At 30.3% G+C, this 13,963-nt stretch overlaps 1 protein-coding gene across 1 annotated transcript; it reads left to right on the top strand.

Moving 5' to 3' along the window:
* Window positions 1-4,764: 4,764 nt before the first annotated feature.
* Window positions 4,765-13,471, top strand: LOC147804339 (uncharacterized). Its single transcript, XM_087152361.1, has 2 exons — window positions 4,765-5,034; window positions 11,181-13,471. Exon 2 carries the CDS (start codon window positions 11,859-11,861, stop codon window positions 13,104-13,106), a length of 1,248 nt encoding a protein of 415 aa, XP_087008487.1. The 5' UTR covers window positions 4,765-5,034; window positions 11,181-11,858; the 3' UTR covers window positions 13,107-13,471.
* The last annotated feature ends 492 nt before the right edge of the window (window positions 13,472-13,963 follow it).

Here is a 13,963-nt window from a genome sequence, read left to right as displayed (position 1 = left end):
GCAGCAATTGTTGTTTATTTTTTAAAATTTAATTTTTTTAATTATAATTTTACAGTGTTGAGCATAATCTTGTATGTCTTTACAATTTAAAAACTCCTTGAAAAAGTTTTTTTTTTGCAATAACGGATCCTATTTGCACAAATTCATAAAAGCGGACCCTGATTGAAAGAATGTGAGTAATTTTTTCACAATTTCACGAAAAACGGATCTTTCACAAAATATCTGGACAGACCCCTGGGTTAAAAGTCTTTTTGTCAAAGGATTTTGATGGACATTAAATGATAATTGCTTAGGAAATTCTCTGATATTAAAAATATTTTTATTGGAGTGTATCAAAAAGTTAGTAAAGAGAGTAAGAGTTATAATTATTAAAAACTCTGCATTATTCTTTAAATTACGATATTATAATTAAAATTTGGCTTTTGCCGAAATCGTCGTAAATATAATAGTAGAAAAGAAAAAACTACATTTTATTACTGATTTATTTTAGTATTTATCGTGAATGTATTCATGAACATTAAAATTTTTTATTTATTGCGAATCCTCTGTTGCTTAACTTGAAAGTATAATGAAAGAAAAAGTGTCTAGTGAATGAATGCAGAAGCGTGTATGAATTGTTATCACACAGACGTCAAGTCGTTCAAAAAGAGTTGGTATGTGGAATGTTTTTTTCTTCTTATTTCCCCATTTTTTTTAATGTTGACCCTTAGGAAAATTTGCCATAGGTTTGCCATAAAAAATGACATAGGATATTCCTATGGGGTTTTGCCTATGGCAAAATATTGCCATACATGTATGGCAAAATTTTGCCAAAGGCAAAACCCCATAGGAATATCCTATGGCATTTTTTTATATGGCAAATTTTTGCCATACGTATATGGCAAAAGTGTATGGCAAAATTTTGTCATAGGCAAAACCCCATAAGAATATCCTATGGCATTTTTTATGGCAAATTTTTGCCATACATGTATGGCAAAATTTTGCCATACGTATATGGCAAAAGAGTATGGCAAAATTTTACCATAGGCAAAACCCCATAGGAATATCCTATGGCATTTTTTTATATGGCAAATTTTTGCCATAAAACTAAGATGTGCTACAGCTTATGACGAAATATTTTTCCATAGGCTATGGTACACCTTTGCCATACAGCTATGGCAACATTTCTCGTTGATATTTTACCATACATCAAAAAATAGTTATTTACAAAAATCTTTCTCAATGGATATTAAAAATGCAAAACTTAATAATTGTAGAATAAATATATATCCAGAAAGATTTTTTTTTTTAAATTTCTTTGATAAACTTCCCCTGTTTTACTTGCAGAATCCTTTCTGAATGCTGTTCTTATTCAAATAAATTTTAAACGGTTAGTACTAACCGTTATTAAATGGGTCCGGTGATCGGAGCGAGAGGGCAAAATATTGGTTATATTGATTAGGAACAAAATATATTGAGTACAGGCAACCAATATTTGTTAAAGCTGTAAAAAACAAGAAAATGGAAAGTGAGTCCGGAGGTCGGAGCGAGTATAAAAAACGTTAATTTGATCGATTGGTATCAAAATTAGTTAGATAAGCGTCAGATATTAGAGGAACCTAAAAGAAAGCGAAGTAAAATAATGGCCCGATGGTCGGAGCGAGTATGAAATTGTTTTAAATTTTGATATGTTACACTAAGCTAAAAATTAAACAGACAACTAAAACAATAAAATATTATGAAAACTCAAAAGATAAAGAGTGGGGCTGGTGGTCGAAGCAAAATTACTTTAAAATAGACCAAACGGGAAAAAAGCCGAACATGTAACGGTGCAACCAGTTGTGGCATGTGAACAAAATTTTATCTACAAAAAAGATGGTATAAGACTATGAAAAGCTAAGAATAGAAAACAGGCTAAATTAGTTGATCCCCTACTAGTGAGGGATATAAAACTCAGAAAATTTATGTTGAGTTGTGTTAAGCACGGTTAGAAAAGAGAACGCAATATAGAAACATTGGTAAATACAAAACATGTTTAAGACATGATTAAAATTGGTAAAATTAATAATTGCCATTGACAAATTGACACTTGGTCAGGGATAGTAAATAAAAATTTATTGGGTATAGGGCATCGCTATGACGAAAAAATTGTAAACTTAAGGAACGATTAAATTGTTAAAAGCATTTTTGGTAACAGCAGCAGATGATATGGCCAGGGTTGATAATATTGAAGCAAAATAATTTTCAACCAGTAATCCAGCAAATCTAGTTAAGTGATGACCCTAAGCCATGTATAAATATGTATCAGAACATTGTACAAATATATGTGGATAGTTAAGAAATATTAGTTGTAAGATAGTAAAGCACAGAGACATGATAAAAACAATTTAATGGCAAGCAAAAATTAAACCCAAAATAAAAATATAAAGCCCTAACGTATGTAAGATAATGTAAAAAAGCATTGCAAGAACCAAAGTGGAATTAAAATCAAAAACTAATAAGAATGTAAACACTGACTTTGATATTGATATATGACAGCAATAAAATGAAATTATCACCGAACAAGTTAAAAGAATTAAAAAATTTTAATTATTAAAGAAATGATGATCTGGCTTGATCATAAGCACTTAACCGCGTTTTTCATCATGAAGATAGTTTACAAATTGCTATGGGGAATAGAACACCATTAATAATGGAAAAGTGATGTGACTTTAAAAATTTATATAAAATCAGAGGGAGGGGATAAAATAAAAAGAAAGATGTCGTTTAATCAGAAACAGTTGAGGGAAAAGAAATATAAAAAATTTAGATAAAAATATAAACAGCAAGATATTAATTAAAGTGTACAAAGTCAACAAATGGCAAAATTTAACATAGCGAAAACCTATACCCAATCGCGACATATTTTGAAAAGATACAGATAATAAAAGTACCAGACTGCCGGAAATTAAAAACTTAATAAATTCAGAAAAATAATCGCATAGGCGTTTGCAATAAAATGTTTTTGACCAAGAATGAGATTGAAAAAATATTAAAATAAGTCGCCATAGTTAGCGAAATATTCCACTTGAAGTGGATGACACGTTAACATGGCGGTCTGATACTCTAAGCCTAAAAGAATGGAACATCGGATTTCAAACACTCAAAAATAGAAAAATTGGCCACCCGGAAGCCGGAAAAGACTCACCAGGAATGCGTTGCGGGATTACATGTTGAATTTAATTAACTTCGGGGTGAAATAATGGATATTTATTTCTTTTAGAAGATGTTTTTGAGGACTCCATAGAAGTTGTTGTTTCGTTGGTGGAGATCTAGATCAGCTTTTCTCTATGGTATACTGCCATACAAATCTTTAAGGTTACCATTGGCCTATGGTATACTGCCATACAAATTTCTGTGGTTGCCATAGGCCAATGGTGACGTGCCATACAAATCCTTATGGTTACCATTGGTCTATGGTATACTGCCATACAAATCTTTATGGTAGCCATAGGCTTTTGGGGTTTTGCCATACAAATCTCTATGGTAACCATAGGCGTATGGTATCTTGCCATATAAATTTCTATGGTAGCCATAGGCTTATGGGGTTGTGCCATACAAATCTCTCTGGTAACCATAGGCGTATGATATCTTGCCATACAAATTTCTATGGTAGCCATAGGTTGCCATAGATTACCATAGATTACCATAGGCTTCTCTATGGCAAATTTTCCTAAGGGGAATATAATATAACAACCGAAGGAGATTTCTCGCGCCTTTCGAGTTATGCAAAAGAGCTGGAAACCTTGGCCCTCCTATTATCCCTAACTGAGATGGTCCATGAGTTTTTAAACGAAGTTATGAAAGAAATTAAAACAGTGGGAGACTAAAACTGTTTAACGCTCGTCACCTACTTTGTTTTTATTATTAGCGGTTCCCTTTCATACTTCACTCCCCCAGTTACAAAAAAGAGTTCCTCAAAAGACCTCGATGTCTTCTTTTCGAGCCCACGAGGAAAGGTTAAATGTTGTATGCTCTTTTTTTTAAATTCTGCCATAACTTGAAAAAAAAAAAAATTTGTGAAATTTTTAATAAAAAAATAATCGTCGATGTTGATTGATTTTGCGCCTTTTCGAAATAATGCGCCCATGGCATTCGCCATACTTGCCATACCCTAGATACGCCACTGATCATGGATCAATAATCATAACCGTTAAAGCGAACTTTAAAAAGAACTTAGAAGTAATTTTTCTTTTCGCCTGCATGCGTTTTTTGAAATAGAAATTATTCGCAATAAATAATTTTGTTAAAGTATGTATACAGTCCATGGCCAAATTATTAGACTATAAGATTCTATGTGAAATCTCAATTGTCATGTGATACTATACAGCTTTATTGTTTTTACGCGACTGAAACGGGTTTGCACTTGTTTACTTTCATGTATCAATCTTTTAAATTAGAAGATATATATAATATAAATTTGATGATTGGATAAATTAGAAGATATGTTATATAAATTAGCGTGTGGAGAAACGTCAGTTTCTCTCTTGCTTTACAAATAGATTATGAACTTTCAAGTTAGGATACATCATGGAACTGAAAACTATATTGAACATAGTTCTAAAAGAAGCACCAAAGAAATTTTAAAAATTATTTGCGAAAATTAAATGCAAAAAAAATTAAGAAAAAGGAAAATATCGAAGTACATTCCAATACATATAAGAAGAGGATGAGAGGAAAAGGGGGAGGGTTAAGACATGGAACCGGTGTGTTCCCCAGATGGCATACTAGAGCGTTGTGATCACAAATAAACTTCATCCTTCACTCTACGTAATTCATAAGCGAGCTATAAGCAAAATACTGCAAAGAGCTCTGAAAACTGAACAAGAGTAACCATCATCTTATTTTAAAACTTACAATCTGAAGGAGCATCCTAAGCCGTAGAGGAATAAGCAAATTTTCACAAATTAATTAATGACTTTATCTTCTTCGTGCTGAAAGAAAACCTCATTAATGTGTAAAGAAAAAAAGCAATTAAAATAAGGAAACAATATCGTCTACATTATAAAAGTAGGGGTGAGTATTCATGCATGTGTGTAATTCTATATGTGAAAATTAAAAAAAAAAACAGTTTAAGAGTACTTTTTAGCATTTAAGTTATGACAAGTTATTCGTGCAATGTGTGTCAATTATTTTAAAAGCCCTCATCTTGAAAGTTTGTTGTCTGATTCTCTCTTTTTCAAGTTTGCTTGTGATGATTTAGTAAAATTTTTACAAGTGTTATATGTACATTATGTGTCATGTAAAACGAAAATTTTGTTTTTATATTCCTTAGAAATGCATTCGTAATATATGTTTCTCAGCTACAATCGCCAAGGTATATATATTAACTCTAAGAATTTTTATTTATAAAGAATTACTGTTTTTCCCATACTGACTTTTTAAATATTTTTCCCCTTACATTAAAACTAAGAAAAATTATAAAAATAAATTCATAGCAAAAATAAGATTCCTTTTGGTTTTTTTCCACGTCAAATGATAGTTTTTCAAAAATGGTACCCTCCATCTCAGGTTTTGACAAGGTTGCCACTCCACAGGGAATACCTGAAAAATACAGGGAATTTAAAAATCAATTAACTGGGAAAATGATGTGACTTTTGAGTTTTTCTTTAGAAACTGGGAAAATGCAGGGATTTTTGTTTCATATTTTCATCTTTAAGAAAGGGTAACCACTGACAGTGCAATCTATGGGAAATTTAACGATGATGTTTCAACTATATTAAACTAGTTCATTTACTATAGCAATATTTGTTTTAAGTATGTTCAGCTGTTCCATTTTTTCTTAAGTTTTTTCAGCAATTATAAATAGTATAGTTAGCCCAATACGACTCATACAATTGCACAGTGCAGAGCTCATTCTAGGCAGGGTAAACATAGCGCAGCACCCTGCTGCCCTTTTAGTCAAAAGAATCCACCCTGTTGCCCCTGAAGTAAATTAGTGCCCTGATGTAATAGACTCCATACCCTTTTTTCCCTTTCCTTCCCCAACCCTTCATTATTTTCAACTCTTTTTATTTAGTTTGTCATTGCTGTCAATACATAGATTTATATGGGAAAGGAAAAATAGCCATCACACCCCCTTGTTGCACTTGTCTTTGAAAGTTTGCAGTTACTTCACTATTATAAAATTATTGTTATTAATCATTTTAATTATTAAATCACAACTACAGACATTTAAAAACATGCATTTATTATTTTATCAATATATGCATGCATTTTAAATAAATTACTAAGCTAATTAGCTCATTGACTTTATATATATGTTAATTTATTAATAAAAATTAGTAATTTATATGATTGGTTTGGTACTTTTAGTAAAGTAAAAAAATAAAATTGACAATGTTTTTTAATAGAACGGAACGTGCAAAGCCCAAAGAATGAAATTATTGCCTATTTAGAATAATAATGCCCTTTTTTTTTTTAAACTTTTGCACCCTGCCCTTTTTTCTGCCTAAAATGAGCTCTGGCAAAGTGATTGTGTTTTTTCTCTTAATATATTCTGCATAATAAGTACAGGAAATTTTTTCTACAGATTTGAGTGGCAACCCTGTTTGAGGAAGATTTGTAAACCTAAAGGATTCTTAATGCTGATTTCCAAAATATCAATAATATTCGAATTAGTAAAAAGCTTTGAAAGTTACAAGAAATTATATTTTTGCTGAAAGAGCTTGTTTGCTGCCATCTTGATTAGCATATCAAAAGCTATGAAACTCATTGAATATTTGTCACAGAAGAATAATTATTTTCCTTCTTCAGGATAAAGTAATTTGTCATTTAAACATAATTTCATATAAATAAGTGTCCTACTTCTTTAGTACATAGATATTTTGCAGTTTTTTGATCAATGCGGTTGAGAAACTTCAACCGTTGTCCTCATTCAACTCGCCTCTTTCATTTAAAAAATAGAATAAGATAGTTGAAAACACATACTAACATCTGATAAAAATAGATTAATTTAAAAGATGATTGATATATATAGATATATTTAAAATTCTTATAAATTAAAAGTACTTGCCAATTGCTGGTTTTTATGGATTGATTTTTACTAAAGTAGTAAAAAATTTTTGGAAATAAGCAAAAAATTATGAAGTAAATGTATATTTTTGCGTGTATTTTTTAAAAAAAAAACAAAACAATTCTTTTAAGAATATTTGTAGGTTTATCGTGTGAATGCTCCATACGACTCACCTCTTTCGATATGAAAAAAGAAGAAAAAAATTTAAATACAGGTAGTTGAAAGCCCAAATTAACAAATTAAAATACATGGGCAATAAATACATATTTAAAAAAAAAAAATTTAGATTGATTGTTACAAAGGTAGTGTAAAATAAGAAATATGCAAAATAAAATTCCTAAATTACAAAATAAATGCACTTTTGTGCATGCAATGTGTAATTTTTTTAAGAATTCCTATACATTAAGAGTACTTGTAGGTTATTGACTTTTATCACGCAAATGTTACTTAAGTAGTATAAAATAATAAGAAATATTCAAAATAAAGTCTGTTTCTTTACTTTTTAGAGAAAAGGTGGAGAAAGAAAAATTTGAGTTTTGTTCATGAGTCTTGGTAGATTGATATAGAATCTTATAGCTTTAGTTAATGAGAGATAAACCATCTTTTTGAAAGAGTAGAGTGCAATACCAAATTATTAAAAAGTATCCCTTGAAAAATTCCGATCAGTGTCTCTTCTGATCTTCATAAACTAAAATAGCGGAGTGGAAAGTTATAATTTATAATGTTGAAAAATATTTGGAGAAAGACACTGGTTTTTTTTTAAAGCATTTCTTAAAATATATTTATTTTAATTGCATTCAGCTAAATTTGTTTTTATTCAACTTTTCAATACCTTCCTTCATAAAAGGTCAACTAAAATGTAATATTTGCTACTGTATTTGTGAAAAATAGAACAAAAATAAGCACATAAAAAGAGATTAAACTCACTTTTCTTAATGCATTTTCTCTGTCGTAAATGTATCTTTGCTAGGATTTCTTAAAAAAAAAACCCTACCAAAGGGATGCTCAACCTATAGCTCACGGATTAAAGTTTATGACTTAGTTTCTGTGCAGTTTTAATTATTTATTATTATTTAATGGAATTTATGATTAATTTAATTATTATTTAATGAAAAATATAAAAATTAAGCTAAAAAGTCTTTTTTTTTTCTGTCGGAATCAGTTTTTTAGGTCATCCTGTTCTTTTATTCTCTTTTTCTTTAAGTGCAAGCTTAAACCATTAGTTTTTGGAGAAATGTAATTGCTCACAAATTTTGCATTCTAATATGATCAGAACTTTTTTTTTAAATAACTGCAGGCACTGAACTTTCGTTCTTCGCCTTAGAAGATGCTGGAAGTGTTGCTCTTTTATCGATACCCAGTGGGCACCTGTGAATTAAAGTAACGGAGGCGAGCAACATTACCTACGACACACTGCCCCAGATACCCGTTCATAGGGTGGGTCACATTCACACATCAGAAGACAACACACAGAGAGAAACATCCATGCCCAGAGCGGGGTTCGAACCCTCAGCCATTGACTTCGCAGTCAACCATTCGACCACCTGGCCGGCATTACGATTGGAACTAATGCATGTTATTTTCCATTAGGATCTAAATATGCATTTTTACGATTACAGAAAAGCAAATAAGATTTAAATAAATTAAATTGATATGATTTATTAATTATCACCTTTTTATTTAAAAAACTAATCTTAATAGTATGTTTCTTTATGAAGTCTAAGTAAAGTAATTTTAATATCTATCAGTAACTTTTTTTCTTGTGTTATATTTTGAAAAATAATATCAAAAAAGGCAAAATTTTGAATTTTTATTGAAATGATCAGCCTTAAAGCGTAAAAATAAAATTTTCAAAGTTAATCTTGATTGTTTAGAAATGCTCAGATCAGAATGTTTAAAAAATTGAAACTGGAAAAGAATAAAATGATATATCTCTTTTATTCATCACTTCATGTAATTTTAATCTAAAGAAATTTAAATTTATTAATTTATCTAAAAAAATTAATTATTAAAGAAATTTACTTATTTTCTCAAAATGTGCGTTTAATGGAATCTGAGGGCAGGCAGGGTGAGCGGACTACCGGAAAATGCTTAGAGGAAATACTGAATATTAAAAACAGACCGGGTCCAGACCATATTACGGTGAATGCTATATTGTAAAGCTGTGTTAGCTTATCACTTCCTAATGTATATCGCTTATCATAAATGTAGCTGCTCTTGTGAATTCTCTCTCTAGCCTGTCTGTTATTTTCATCTCTGCTTAAGTTAATAGTTTTTCAGTCCTAACTAATAAGAATAGGCGATTTGGGGTTTCTTCATTTTGTGATGTAGTAAAACTGTTACCTGGCCTTATTGCTTAAATAAAAATATTTACCCCCAACTTGCTGAACTTGTAAAAATAAATCTGTTTATCACATGTTATTTTATATATAACAGGTATATACAGTATACCTGTAATATATAAAATAAATAAATTTAAAGTAATAAATAAGTAAATTGGTATATACAGGGTGTACGGCGCACCTGGAAAGTCATGAAAAATCGTGGAAGGTCATCAATTTCGGTGTTGAACAAAATTTGTCATGATTTTAACTAATTTTTTTTTTAAAATCATGAAAAGAGATTAAGGACGCCAAAAATTTCTATTTTTAAAATGGAATCTCCTCCCCCCCCCCTTTTCAATCTGAATTTGTAACAAAATCCCCACTCAGAGTCATATTTTATTAAAATATAAACAGTTTTTATCATGTTTTTTTAAAAATTATGATGTTCTTTCAAAAAATGAAAGAAAAAACATTTATAGAGCGAAGTATCTTTTAAACGTCTGTAATTTCAGAATTATTATTTTTTTTATTTTATCAATTTAAAATTCTAGCTGAAGCATGCCAGTCATTGGCATTTTTTTTTTCCGAGATGAGAACAGGAAAATCAGGAGTATTTCTTTCCTTTCTGATGAACAGGAAGAAAAAAAACATTTGCTTAGTTATTATTTTTTCAGCTATTTTATTGCTTCAACTCTTTCTTTACTCTGTTTTTTAAATTAGAAATCAATAAATATGAAGATGCAGAGTATAACAGTTTTGGTTATACCTATCATTTGAATTAATGTTATTATAATGCTTTTTAAATTTATTGTTCTGTTTTTGTCGGAGAAAATAGTAACTTTGTTAAGTCATGAAAAGTTCTTGGAATTGGTCATGAATTTGAAAATCTAAAATCTCGCAGATACCCTCGATATAATATATCTGCAAAAGGTGGCAGTCAGACCGAGTAGGAAAACAGAGACAGGACTTTAATAATAGCAAATTAATTTTATTTGATCATTCTTTATCGAGTGACAAGCGAGAAGTGTTGTTTACACTATCGAGGATCAGTCTTTCTGCTAGGGAGAATCTTGCAAAAAATCTGAAAGTGTCTCTATTTGGGGAAAAGAGGAAAATCTTAGAAATTACTATCGGTTTATTAAGTAGGTTGCACGATTCCCACAAAAGTAAGGAGGGAAGGAAATGTCTTAGTTTTAATGAATGCATACTTGATCCGAAAATAGATTTAGGAACCTGATGTGGCTTTTTAAAAGTTTGAGAAAGTGTTTCGATTGGAATAATTAATTAGGAATTGTTTTGTGGAAAAGAAATAACATAAAAAAGATTAATAGAAACATTTTATGTTACATATATATACACCATTGAAATTTGATCTGGACTAGGGTACTACTATATCACCAGCGATCCCTCATAGTAGCAATGCACAGTAAAGGAGTGGTATGCTATTTTTGCCTTTATCTGTGTTTTTGTCACAAAGTAGCTTAATTAATAATTATAACCTTGTTCATTTTTTGTATTATAATTTTTCATTTAAAGTCACTTAACATTTTTAAAGCAAATCTTATAAAAACGTTGAAAAAGACCAGTGAAAATGTGAATTTGCTAGCAATTATATCTTTTTAGATACTTATCTTTCTAATTATAGGGGATTTTTTTTTTTTTTTAAATATCTTCCCCTGAATGAGCTTAAACTATTTAGTACTTCTTTGTCCATGGGCAGAATATTGTATTTGTTGGCATGATTTAAATATTTTACTTTAAAAATTATAATAGAATATATGAAATGAAGTTAATGAAAAACTTTTTCTATTTTCCCCCCAAAGGTTGTTATTTAAAGTGGAAGGCATTGCTCTGAATTTTATGGCATTTGAAGATAACCAAAAAATTAAGTCAAGAAAAGGTGATCTTAAAATTTGTTTCCACTGTCTACGTGAATGAAGACATTTTTATTATCTTATCAGACTATAATCATTCTCCATGGTATTTTAAATGCCATTATTCCTTGATATTTTTTATTAATTCCATTGTATAACTTTCATGTACTTGTAATAACTTCTTTGTTTCCACTGCCTTTTAATAGATTGGCTGTTAATATTAGAACCTAACAGTAATTCCAGAACTCATTCTACAAAAAAACATTCATGTGAAATTATAATTGTAGTTATTACAAAAAATTATTTTTAATTAAACACGAGTCAGTTTAAATTTTAAAATTACCGTGTAAATCTCTTTAAAAAGATTATTTATCTATACACAGTGAAATACAATATGAGGTTATATATAATATAAGTTTTTAAGTAGACAGTGAGTTGCTTTGGTCTAAGGTTTATGTTGTTAAGAAAGTTTACTTTTCTAGATAAGAGTTCTACACAAAAAGGTCAAGTTACTTGATACATTCATGTTCATACAGATGAGAAACCTTATTTTCGTAGTACTTGTGATAACAGTTTATAACAGAATAGTTATATAAAGGAGCACAATCTTAATCATACAGGGAAACAATGTCTTGCACTCTATCTAGGCACTATCATGTTCATACGGGTGAGACGTCTTATTCTTGTGGTATGTGTAATAAAAGTTTTTCTCGGAGAAGTACTCTAAATGTGCACAGTCGTATTCATACTGGCGAGAAACCTTATTCTTGTAGTATATGTTATAAAAGTTTTCCACGGAAGTATCTTCTGACAAATCACCATCTTATTCATACTGGTGAGAAACCTTTTTCTTGTGGTATATGTAATAAGAGTTTTTCACAGAAGTATCTTCTTACAAAACACCATCTTATTCATACTGGTGAGAAACCTTTTTCTTGTAGTATATGTAATGCAAGTTTTTCACGGAAGGCACACCTGACACAGCACAGTCTTGTTCATACTGGAGAGAAACCTTATTCTTGTAGTATATGTACCAAGAGTTTTAGAAGTACGAGCAGTCTGGCACAGCACCATCACATTCACACTGATGAGAAACCTTATTCTTGTACTATGTGTAATGCAAGTTTTTCACGGAAGGTATACCTGACACAGCACAGTCTTGTTCATACTGGTGAAAAACCTTATTCTTGTAGTATATGTAATAAGAGTTTTTCTGAGAGAAATACTCTAAATGTGCACAGTCGTATTCATACTGGAGAGAAACCTTTTTCTTGTAGTATATGTAATAAGAGTTTTTCTGAGAGAAATACTCTAAATGTGCACAATCGTATTCATACTGGAGAGAAACCTTATTCTTGTAGTATATGTAATAAAAGTTTTTCAGCAAAGAGACATCTGACAAGACACCATCTTATTCATACAGGTGAGAAACCTTATTCTTGTAGTATATGTAATAAGAGTTTTTCTCGCAGAAGTAGTTTAACTGTGCACACTCATGTTCATACTGGTGAGAAAGCTTTTTCTTGTAGTATATGCCATAAGAGTTTTTCACAGAAGAGTCATCTGACAAAGCACATAGTTGTTCATACTGGTGAGAAACTTTATTCATGTAGTATATGCCATAAGAGTTTTTCACAGAGAGGATATCTGATAATACACCATCGTATTCATACTGGTGAGAAACCCTATTCATGTAGTATATGCCATAAGAGTTTTTCTCGGCGAAGTGCTCTAAAATTGCACAGTCGTATTCATACTGGCGAGAAACCTTATTCTTGTAATATATGTAGTAAAAGTTTTTCAAGGAAGAATAATCTGACCACGCACAGTCTTGTTCATGCTAGAGAAAAACCTTTATCTTGTAGTAAGCTATAAGAATTTGTTTTAAAAGGGACTAGTCTGACTGCACAATCGTGTTCAAACTCATGAGTAATTTATTCTTGTAGCATTTGAAATGTGAGTTTTTCAACAAAGAGTCAGCTGACAGAGCAAAGTGTTGTTCATACTGTGGAGAAATTTTATTCTTTAATAAATGTAATAATAGTTTTCCCCAGATAATTAGTCTGATTGTGCCGAAGCATGTTCATATTGGTGAGAAACTGTATTCTTGTATGTATAAAGAGCTTTTCAAAATGATAATAATAATAATAATAATAATTCTAACTAAAAAGTGTCTCTCTCATATTGGTGGGAAACTTTTATCTTGTAACTTAAGTAATAAAATTTTTCCTTGAGATTTACTCTAATAACTCTCCAAATTTCTGTTCATGCTTTTGTGTAGCTTTATATTTGCAATTTACTATAATAATTTTTTTTTTACAATATAGTGGTCCAGCTGTGAATAATAAGTGAATTTTAATTTAGAAACCTCATTCTTGAACTGCATGCAAATAATTATTTGTGAAGTAATTTTAATGTCTATTCAGGGCTGATTGTGCTCCGGAAAAATTCCGGAATTTTCGCTAACAGTGATCCGGAAGTTTCCGGAGATCGAAAGTCCAGACGTTTCAAAAAATCATTGATTACGGAAGTTTCGGGAAATCAAATTTTCAAAGGTGGAACTTAAAAACGCAATTTTTTTTTATTTGTTCGTAAGGGAGAACCAGAGAGATACTTTATAAGCTCATATTCATGATTAATTTTCATTTTTTATCAGTAAATAGTTATTATAATCATAAACTCAAGAAAGAAAGACATATTTGTAAATTTTAATTACTTCTCCAGGTATGTGT

This window comes from Parasteatoda tepidariorum, chromosome 9 (genome assembly GCF_982258835.1).
Source record: "Parasteatoda tepidariorum strain Cologne lab strain chromosome 9, Ptep-v5.0, whole genome shotgun sequence".
Taxonomy (NCBI): domain Eukaryota; kingdom Metazoa; phylum Arthropoda; class Arachnida; order Araneae; family Theridiidae; genus Parasteatoda; species Parasteatoda tepidariorum.
The sequence above is the reverse complement of the archived record's forward strand: the minus strand, read 5'-3'. Positions and strand labels throughout refer to the sequence as shown.

What these genes read in the sequence shown, in the direction of transcription:
- LOC147804339 (XM_087152361.1), top strand. Translation starts at nt 11,859, where the DNA reads ATGTCTTGCACTCTATCTAGGCACTATCATGTTCATACGGGTGAGACG.